This window comes from Manduca sexta, chromosome 23 (genome assembly GCF_014839805.1).
Source record: "Manduca sexta isolate Smith_Timp_Sample1 chromosome 23, JHU_Msex_v1.0, whole genome shotgun sequence".
Lineage (NCBI taxonomy): Eukaryota > Metazoa > Arthropoda > Insecta > Lepidoptera > Sphingidae > Manduca > Manduca sexta.
The window spans coordinates 11841881-11853223 of record NC_051137.1 but is presented as its reverse complement, the minus strand read 5'-3'; the positions used below and the strand labels follow the sequence as shown (position 1 = coordinate 11853223).

The following is an 11343-nucleotide window of genomic DNA, read 5'->3' as shown; positions in this document are numbered from 1 at the left end:
CTGATTAATCTAACAATCATAAATTTTAAATCACCATTTTCAGTTATTACTCGCGTTTGTTTAGTAAACAAACATTAGGTAAAATTGATTCTCTATTAGTTAAATCAGCAAACACACCGCTAATTCAGTCAACGTGAGCCAGATGGTAATTGAACGAAAAATAAACAATGAGGGGGTCCTAATCGGCCCCAGACTGTTGGGGGTCGTGCTGTGGGTGGCTCAATTATGCAATAACGACCAATAAGCAAATTATTAAGTACTTATCTGTATAAATACTTGACGAGTTGTGTGTAACGGGATTCGGTTCTTCATTGGCGTACCACGTAACATATGAAAATAGAATTTTGCCGTTTTATGAAATTTGTTACGAGTTTGGCCGTGGTTGAACGATTTACTTACAGCTTCTTCAAAAGTATTACACATTGATTATGAACGAATTGTTGCTTATGAACTTAGGAATTTCTTTGAATAAGTACCCAGTGGCTATTTATAATTCCCATCATATCGTAATGATTTTCTTATAAATGAACTTTCTCAACAAGAAATAGGTATTAAATAAGTATTTATTGAAATCTCAGGTATGAAAATACCTAGTCTTGCCATAAATATTGTAATAAAGAAAAAAGAAAATTGTTAACTGCAAATAACATTTATTACTTTTACAGTGTGTCAGTTTAATACATAAATATAAAACAATTAAAAATATAAAAAGCTTATTCGAAGTGGTCTCCATTGGCTGCAATACAGTCCTTTAAACGATGAGGCCAGTTATCAATAGAAGCACGCACTCTTTCCATGGGAAAATTCTTCACTGCCAATCGTATAGATTGTTTTAGGGACTCCAAATTATCATGGCGTTTAGAGCAAGCTGTACTCTCTAAAACTGACCACAAATCATAATCCAGCGGATTAAGATCGGGACTAGACGACGGCCAGTCTTCAGCTCTGATGAAGTCCGAAACGTTCGATTCCAACCAAGACTGCGTGGACCGAGCTTTATGACCCGGCGCCGAGTCTTGCTGGAAGGACCATACTTGGTTATTGAACATGGTGATGTTAAGGGGCTTAACTACCTTCTCAAGAATGGTATCTTGATACACTTGTGCCGATGTTTTGATACCTTTTTCACAAAAATATGGCTCAGTCACTCCTTCATAGCTAACACCCCACCAAACCATCACTGAAGTCGGATAATGTCCACGTTGCACTCTGTCGACTAATTGGGAAGCTTCCTTAGAGCTTTGAGCATAAATACGGTCATTTTGTTTGTTAAAATGTTGCTCAATTGTAAAAATTTTCTCATCCGTAAACAAAATTTTTCTGTGACCTCCCTTTGCGTACCGCTTCAGTAGTTGTTTCGATTTTACCACCCCTATTCTTCTTTAAATTATCAGTTAAGAAATGGCCAGTGCGTCTCTTATAGGCTGCAAGTCCTAAGTCATCTTTTAAAATACGCGACATGGTTCTAGGTGCTATCTTCATTTCCCGAGATAAAATCTTTTGCTTTCGGACAGGATTTCTTCGAATTCTTTCCCTTACTGCTTTGACCACCTTTTTCGTACGAACACTACGTGGACGGCCAGATCTTTTCTGTCACAAACAGAGGAGGTCTCATTGTACCTATTAATAGCCCGGTACACAAACATTTTACTAATACCAAGTGTATGGAGAGTTTTAAAAATTGCATTTGGCTCCATACCTACTTTGTGTAATGCTATCACAGCGATTCGGTTCTCTTTATCACCCCACACCATTTTAATATCGCAAAATATTTTACAATGTATTGGCGCCAAAATGAGAAAACACAATGAACAATCGTATAAAAATGACAGATTCGAAATTCAAATGTAATATTTTTTTATAATTAAGTGTAACAGTATTTATGGCCAGACTAAGTATATCAATCCCTCTTATTGTTTTTAGGGAACTTTGTTTATTACTTTTACCTATTTATTTACTTCCTTATGACTTAGTTATATACATTAATAATGATTTCTAATTACTAAGTTTCACTATAAGATGTAGTATAGTCACTGGTCTGCGTCCGAAAGAAAAAGTTGGTAAAGTATGTAAACAATTAAAAAAATGTGAAGTATTCAAAAATGGAAACGGATAAGATTAAGCTATTTGTTTGTCCGTTAATTAATGACCTATATTGAGTCGACAGGAGACAGCCAACGGATATATGTAAGTAAGTATCTTATATGTCTTAAGATACTAAATATAACTTCATGTTTTATTCAGTTGTATTAATGTTATTCGTTTGCTATTGGTAAAATACTGAATGCGGCTCTGCTTTCGTAGTTGTTTACCAAATTACCTGATTAATCCGATGTCAATGGACCAGACAGATTATCATGACATTGTATTCACATTAGGGTTTTTATTTCGCGGAGCTTTTCCCGGGTCGCTCATCTAATAATTAAATTCTCACATTATAATTTAGGTGTTGCATGTACCTATTGTGTATATATGGCACAGATACAATGCACTGAAAGTGTTTAAAGTAAATTGTTATAATTATTTAATTGCTCTTCTTTTTTATTGTTTCTTTTCCTATTTATTTTTGGAATATCGTGGATTTTAAAATTTATTTATTGTATTTTGTACATATGGAATACAGGCGGACTGAATACCACGGGCTTTCCCTCCCAGTCAACATCAGGGTGGCAGAGAGAGACTGGACCAGGTGCATAAGAGCCGGCGCATATATGGCGAAGCACAGCGCTGATAATATTTTTACTGTCAAACTGTTATCGATATTGTATTCATTGTGATAAATTTCAAAATCAATTAAATTCAATGCTAAAACCCAACGTAATGCAATTTATTCTTGTGTTAATGGAGTTTTAATATTATTTTAATAAAACAATGACGATAATAATTTGACAGTACAAAATTCTCCGCGCTGCGTTCCGTCATATCTGCGCCGCCCTTATAAAAAGATAATAATAAAATAAACGTAAATATATGACATAAGGTCAGGTGGGGCAAGTGCGCCGACGGGGTAAGTGCACCTACCCTAAAAAAATCAAGAATTATTGATGTTATACAATTACCGCAATCTTACATCTATGCTACTAACTGAAATACAGTTCCACTAAAAACATAAATGGCTACGTTAATTTTAATACGATTTATTCGCCATTTTATTTTATGTGTCATTTAGACCTGTAAACCGAGATAACCCCGTGAAAGATAACATCAAATATTTCAAGATATTTAACATATTTCTGTAAATCAGTTAGGTGAATAGTGAATACATAGTTTAAACCTTTTATTTTAACTTCCTGCCTGAATTTTATTTATATATACTAAAATAAAGGATTTTTTAGCAATGCGAAAAAATGTACCTAAAATTTGTCGAGTAGGGCAAGTGGGCCACAGTTAATAGTCGTATGGCGCACTTGCCCCTGATCCATATATAACCAACCTTTTTTGAGAATAAGTTTTACTAATATGAATTATTATTATTATTAAAATGTTATACTTAACAGCAGATTTTTTTGTACTCAAGGTATTTTGTTTTGAACCGACTTAAATAAAAGGGCGTATTAGTTAATTCGTTTTTACAAAAGAAAAACTGAAATACCTTGGTCTAGAGCAACTTTACATGAATAGGTTGCAACTGTTCGATCAGGCACGTTATCTGGATATAATGCAGCTAAAACATATCAAATGTCATAAGGCCAAATTTTAAGTAATTGAGTTATAACGCATTCAAAATTGTTAATTCCTACATTTTTTTATGTTTTTTTTAGTTTTTAGAAATAAAATGGATTTTATATTAGGGCTACATTTTTTTATTCCAACATATCCGCACACAAAACTCTAACATAGCAAAAATTATATATAAAAAAAAATCTAAAATGTTTTCAAGCCCTGATTTACATATATATGGCGCACTTACCCCGAATTTGATTTGACAGCCATAGTTTGTTATAATATTGAGTGATTAAAAATTATCCAAGAGCAATGCGAGTAAAACTTATTTCTCTATGGACTAAAGTGAGTGTTTTCTTTATAATGTTTCATAGTGGCGTTTTTTTTACACAGGCGCACTTACCCCATTTCCGGAGGCAAGTGCGCCTACTACAATTTTTTTTTACTTTGAGCAAAATATTATTAATTTATGGTTCGATTTCCTTGAATGGCTATAGGTTGTTATCACAAAATACCAAATATTCTTAAATTAATAAAATTACATTCTTAAGTCAGCACAAAAAGAAATTATTTTGCATTGAATCCAGCTATGAAAATTTTATGGCGCACTTCCCCCGACTGACCTTAATTATAAAACGTACTTAAACTATAAACTCATATATCAGTATATGTATGCATATTATATTTCCCGGGAACGGAAACCGGGAAAAATACTCACACGTACCTAATATTGGTGTTGTATTTGGCTGAGCAAATTGTTTATTATTGATATAATATAATGTAATACTTACACAGCATCGATATATGTATATGTACTGCGTAAGTATAATATATGTCAATGTTACGCAGCTATTATCAAGTGATATGTCATGTAGCAGTGAAACTTGAACAAAATGAATAAAATACGGTTGTTTGTTTCATTTTCTCTCGCCTGTTTAATTTTAAAATAAAACTCTGTGTTGCTTGCAACTCTTCTCTCGCGACTGTATACTCCCGGAATAAAAGTCTGACTACCGAGTAATTTTTTTTTGATATGTGCAAGGCAAAGTGTCCCTACTGCACCTGATGGTAAGTGAAATCGAATCCAATACAATGTCGATTCACGAGAGATGATTACCCCTCGGCAGTTGAGACAATTATGCTGGCCTGTTGGAACCGGATATACGCAGGCCGATCCCGGAACGCGACACACTTACGTGGGCCTTTATGATGGGTTTTAACACCACGTGTATGGTGGTCGCTATCTGGGCAGATATAAAATATATCTAACCACCAGCAGTCTTGCAATGACCATTCATTACGCTGGCTACAAGGTTCTTAAACAAGAACACAATAGTACATCCATACTGTGTATAGCGGTAATACTATCAACTTGTGATTTGTCTCGTGGTCTTGACCTTAGCGGGTTTTATAAGGAACGAATAAAACGGTAGTATGGATAATGTCAACTGTCATCTTAATTGCGCAGCAAGTCAAAACTTTTGTTTGCGAGCATAATAAATAGCAAGATTTTGCCGCAAGTCGTCATATGATGTTTACACATGCGAATTGCTGCAAGTCCTGCAAGCTTCAAAAATCGTAGAGATCAGGTTGCCGAGATACGGTAAAAATTGCATGCACAACAATTTTCTATAAATTTTCTTGCTAATCTAAATCTCGCTTAATAGCCTAAAGTGTCATAGTAAACTAAATACTAATTGAGACTTATTGTTTAACACTAATTTCACACATTCGCCGTAACATAAAAGTATAAACATTTGCCATTTTTAATTGCCGTCATATCGTTTAGTGTTTATTTATTAGTTGTATGGAATTTATTGTTAAACGACCATGCACATGAAAGTGCCTGAAGTGAGACGATGTTGCTTCTGCTTTCCATTGCGGCAAGGAATTATCGTGTTTGGATACATAAATTTAGTAAGTGACATTAATCTAAACTGTTTTCAATGTCTCCAATTTGTAAATATAATAATGCAATATATTAGGAATGTTTAGTATTTGCGATTTTCCAAATGGGTATTTCCTATATGACCTGCCTACACCATTATACTGTCCAATGTGGCACTATAATTTGTGTTAGAATTATTGACAGCTCTATTGCCATTATTGCCAATTTAATATGACAGTTAAAATTAAATAATCGGTAGAGAATTTATTAGATACGCCTGTAATAAATTCTCTATCAATTATTTTGTAGCAATACAAAAGGAACGATTTTCAATGAAATTTGCAGACTAGCAAATAGTTTGTCTAGTGAAAAACCAATCACATAAGCCCATAAAGACAAATTAATATTTCATCTAACAATGGTGATTTAGAAGTTGCGGCAATCTTGCTGACTCTAGATACCCATTCTATGAGATAGTATCACATTAGTAGAGTCTGTCCATTCTTTCTATAGCCTAAACAAGGTACCTTAGTAACAATATGAAGTCTACTTCGATGCATTCATGAGACTAAGATGAAAATCCTTCGTAATTAATTTGAATTCGACTAGGTGAACTTAAAATTTTTATACTCTCTAACTTATTTATGGCACTTGATAATTGCGTTGTTTATAATTGTTACAAAACACAAAATAATGATTATAAATATAATTTGTTTTTATTTTGTCTTCGTCCTCTAGATAATTTCTCTTGCTGTTGTGGTTTGCCTCGTTATCACGACTGAACTAAAAAAAAGCAAGTTGACCGGTGACACCTCGCTGGAGGTCATTACCTCAACGATATTGTTCAGCATTTTGGGAATGAGCATTATTTTGAACACTGTTCTGTTAGTGGCTGGATATCAGGTATGTGAGTTTATACCACCATTTTTGGAGTTACGTAATTTCTTACAGTTTTGTCGATTCTTGATTTTATAAGGAACTAGATTTTGCTTGTGACCTGCGTGAAATGGTTCTTCCGGGATAAAAAGTAGCCTATTTCCTTCATAGGTTCTCAAACATCTCACCAAATTTTATCGAAATCGGTTCAGCTGTTAAGGCTTAAAAAGGTAACCAACAGACAGACACATAGAGTTACTTTCAAATTAATATAAGTATGGATTATTAAACTCAGCATATCCAGCTGTTCGTATGTCATTTAAATATTATGTATTCTTAAAAAACATATTTTCATCCTACTATTACACGGATGGTGATTACCAGATCAAGCATGGAAACGAAAGAGATTTACTATTTAAAAACATTATAAACGGCATTAGGCAATCGCATTGCCAATATCACATAATGAGACGGAAATAAGTTGGTCGAGTCTTAAATACAATAGTTATGTTTCCGCTTACCTTTCTAGATAAAGGCGTGAACTTATTTATATAAGTAACGACCTTTCATTTCTTTCAGAAAGACATATCGATGCTACGTCTGTACAACTACTATGGCAGCCTCATTATCCTAGCGTCGTTCGTTCCCACAATGGTCCTGACGTCTCGTTTGATGTTCCTCGATGTTTTTGCAGCTTTGTGCGCCATCGGTAATTATTATGTTACACCTTGTTTTTGTTTTTGCATTTTTTATTTCTTAGCAAAGTACGAGTGACCGCATGTCGAGTGGTTTTGCCTTGAAGTATCTAAAATGTCATAGTTTTTGCAGTGTGTGCGTAGTATGGTGGTGCGGAAAACATATTTTTTTTATTTCGGTAAAAAGGTCTAGTATGAGTTATTTGCTTACCGTTTTTAATTAATACATATTTTATATTCCCGGCTCTTCCTGTGGGTACTTTTTCCTGGGACGAGTTTTATATAAATTTTAATATTTTCAGGAATAATATATAGCCTACATCAAGTTCCTTTCTTTTCTATTTTTCATTCTTAAACTATTAGTTACAAAGAATGACATATTAAATTCAATTTTCTATTTAAAATATGATATTATCAACGATGTAAATAAAAAAAATTATGTCTTTACCATTGACGTATATTCTACTACGTATATATCGATGGTCTTTACATTTTTATATGTTTCTAGCAACGCAATGCTACGTGATTCTCTTGGTACGAAGCGAAGTTGTGAAGTTAGAACATGAAGAAATTCAACTGGAAGGAGGAACTAGATGTGATGAAGAAGCTATAGATATATCCGATCGCGAGACCTTATTGTAATAAGTAGACGCCAGAGAAAAATACTTGTTAAAGTAAGTAATTATAAATAATGCTAGCCTTATATTGTATAATGTCCCACTTCTGTGCACGGCCTCCTTTACTACTGAGAGGGTTTTAGACCTTAGTCCACTACACTGGCCCTTATTCTGTATGATAGTGTAAACGCGTAACGCGGCCGTGTCATGTTATCTTTGAGAAATGAGCGCGGAATGGTATTCTGAAAGCCAAATTTCTATAGTCCTAAACATGATGCGTTGTGTTCCTTGCTTGTTACACACTGTTAAAATAACGTGCGGGATAGAGAATAAGGCCCGCCTAAAGCGGATTGGCAGATTCACATACCTTCGAAATTCTTATGGAGAACTTCTCGGGGCTGTAGGTTTCCTCTCTATTCCTTCACCGTTAAAGGAAGAGATAATTCACAGAGAATATACACATAACTTTAGAAAAGTCAGAGGTTCTTGCCTTTAGGTTTTGGACCTGGGACCTTCGTGTTGGCAGTCATTCCACTCCCAACTAGGCTTTCGCCGCTTAGTGCGTAAAAATATTTGTTAGTTACTTTTTAAATTCAGAACAGTTTTAGCTCGTTAAGACTGCATCTGGTAATTCTTTAAAAGCGTGCTTTTAAATATTACGAATATAGAGAACTTAACTTAAAATTTTAAGAATTTAAAATTTATATTCATCGAAAAAATATCGCCGCAGAGCAATTTTTATAAAGAAATGTTTGATTTGAACGAATACAAGTTTATTTCTTCCTATGAAAGTTATAATTATTAAATAAAATATCATTTTCAAGAACTACAGTATAATGAATTTCAAAAATGAATACGCTTACTTATTTATTGTAAACCATATAATACTTATAACGTTTTATATCTAATGACGTCATAACGCTATGCTTTTTTACGTAATTAGCGTAAAAACATGTATTTTCAATAGTAATTATGTTGTCAATATATCGACGATAAAAACTTGGCAGGAAACTTGGGAGTTTCTCCGTCACTGGCCTTGTGTTAGCTTTGAAGAGGTAGTAGTAGTTATAAAATGTTATTATTTATAGGAATTGTAAGAAGATCTTGTGTACCTTGGAATAATGTTTGTATTATATTTAATATATTGAAGTGGTTTATCTTTGATTCTATGGAAGTGATCTTAATAATGTCGTCTATTTTGATTGGGAACGTTTTTAAATAGTCTATTAAATTAATTACCCTGTGATAAGTCTATGTTCGTCCAAATAATATATTACTTGCAATAACCAAATTAAAAAGATCGATTTTTTTTTAATATTGTTCCATGCAATGAATGAATTCATCGATTCACATTGCGCAATACATTTGTATGCAAGAGAAAGAAGGAAATATCTTATTAAGAAGTCAGCAAAACCAATTCACGAAACAGTACGTACTCTGCCAAATATTCGAAGCGAAATGCATTCAATGCGACTGCTTTTTTGGCAACGCACGACTCTGCGGTGTAGTAATAATAACATCAAATTATTATGTAAAAAAAAACTTAAATATTTCTACATTTTCGCGTTCGGGAGCACAGGTGGACGCCCGCGGGACTCTCAGTCGTGACTTACTCCGACCGGACCATTGTAACGGGCAATATTCATTGAAATAATAAGGACTTTCTAAAGGGTAATAACACTTTGTACACAAAATTGGCTATTAAACCAATCACAGGGCACAGGGCAAAGATACCGCTAAACCACAGGCAGGACTATTGTATCTATATTATTTTGGGAATCATATGATTTTATTTTAATATACAAACCTTTCTCTGGTTATTATGCAATTGCGTAAAATCGAAAAAAATGTTTCGGATATGTCATAAAAGTTACTTGTGTTTTTATTGAATTTGTATAAGGATTATATACTTTTATAATTATTATATGCTTGTAATTGAAATTTGGTAGAGCTATTTGAACAATAATTAAATGATCCGCTAATGGCCGGTTCTTTACTAAGTTTAACATTCGAAATACATCTTTTTTTAATTTCATAACCTTTTACTTTACCCATGCAAAATATATATCTCATACATACTAGGACAACTATTTACTAACACATTAGTCGAGTAACATTCGCATTGTTTTTTGTGAGCGTTCATAGCTTTCTATATACATATACCTTTATATGATAAATGTATCCGTCGATGTGGTTATTACTATAATTTCCTATGTTTTACGGTGCTCGAAATGTGTGTTTAAGTGGCAGCTGGTATCCGAGTGAGAAAAGTCTGAAAGCCGCAAACGCGCTGGGCGGGAGGGCACGCCGATACCTACTCGAGTCCGCAGTGTTGTGTTTTAATATTTTTTACGTTCAATAACCAAGTTCAAAGTTGAACATTATTGACATGATTTTATAGGTAAATAGATGGTTGTGTAATAATTAAAAGTTTTGTTGAGTTTAACAATTTATTAACCGACTTAAAAAAAAAGGAGGAGGTTATCAATTCGACGTGATTTTTTTTATTTTTTTTATTTAAAAGTAGGTCATTCAAGGTGATATGTAACATGATTCTGCACTTTCATACAGTATAATTTTGTTTCATACGTTTTGTTTCGTATTTAATTTTAGTACATATGAATTTTATTTACCATATTGCTTTACACGTCAACTCGTTCTAATCTAAAATAGTAACATTGCCATACTTCAGCCGACATAAACATCCGCATAATCGCCAACGAGACGAACAGCAAAAATAAAACGTCTCTTTGGCTACTTTTAAAGAACTAGCATTTTTTAAACGCCAAGGAGTCCTGTAACGGAAAATGCACTTATTAGGCGAAGAGGGCGCGTTGAGAGCTGCGCCTAATGGTTACCATTCAGCCGTTGAATGGAAACGTAAAATTGCCAACAATTATATTCTCCCGCAATGATAACCGGTGGATGTTCTCCAAACCCCGGACTGAGGTAAGAATGCACGCCACTTACGTAAGTTTTACGGCTGTGTTTTGATTACGGTTACATTTATGTAAACTTTCATGTAAAGATATGTAATTAAAGATGTAAATAAAATATATCAATGATATTGTTGCGTAAGACAAATGCTCGCTTAGGCTGTGATCAAAAATAATCTTGATTTTATGAATAAACAAAAAATATCTTTTTTATGTATTATTATATATTTGAGCATAGACGTCAAACCATAGAGTCAATCATGCACGTATTAAAATTTTGACATACACGATAACTAAACAATTTAGAAGTGTATCTGATGTTGGTTGCGGCGGTGACGTCAACGTGGCTGGCAGGTAGGCAGGAGCGGAGATAGGATCCGGTCATCCTGCCCATTTCCGGTCTTCACGCGGCCGTGACGCTTCCGGCCACGCGTCGCCGCCGTTGCCACAAAGACATAGAGCTGACCTAGAAATACTATTAAAATACCGGTAGGAAAATGTAAGGCAATACTCGTGTCTTGGTGCTATAGTACTGTGCAATTATAGATACTGTTCGTTTATTCTTGTTAGGTATAATGCTGTTATTTTGTTAAATTTGCTATGTTCAGAAACTACGTGATATACTAGATAGGTATGAAAATGTTTGCAAGTTTATTAACTTATACAAT

At 33.9% G+C, this 11343-nt stretch overlaps 1 protein-coding gene across 1 annotated transcript; it reads left to right on the top strand.

Annotated features, from left to right (window-relative positions):
• Positions 1–5435: 5435 nt before the first annotated feature.
• Positions 5436–9774, top strand: LOC115456319. The gene is made up of 4 exons (XM_030185337.2): positions 5436–5580; positions 6290–6454; positions 7007–7136; positions 7631–9774. The coding sequence occupies exons 1-4, from the start codon at positions 5494–5496 to the stop codon at positions 7762–7764; spliced, it is 516 nt and encodes a 171-aa protein (XP_030041197.2). The 5' UTR covers positions 5436–5493; the 3' UTR covers positions 7765–9774.
• Positions 9775–11343: the final 1569 nt, after the last annotated feature.

Excerpts from the sequence above, each read along its gene's own strand:
- LOC115456319 (XM_030185337.2), top strand. The coding sequence starts at position 5,494 with ATGCACATGAAAGTGCCTGAAGTGAGACGATGTTGCTTCTGCTTTCCA. Across the intron at positions 5,581-6,289 it reads TGTTTGGATACATAAATTTA|ATAATTTCTCTTGCTGTTGT; the intron begins GTAAGTGACATT and ends TTCGTCCTCTAG. Across the intron at positions 6,455-7,006 it reads TGTTAGTGGCTGGATATCAG|AAAGACATATCGATGCTACG; the intron begins GTATGTGAGTTT and ends CATTTCTTTCAG.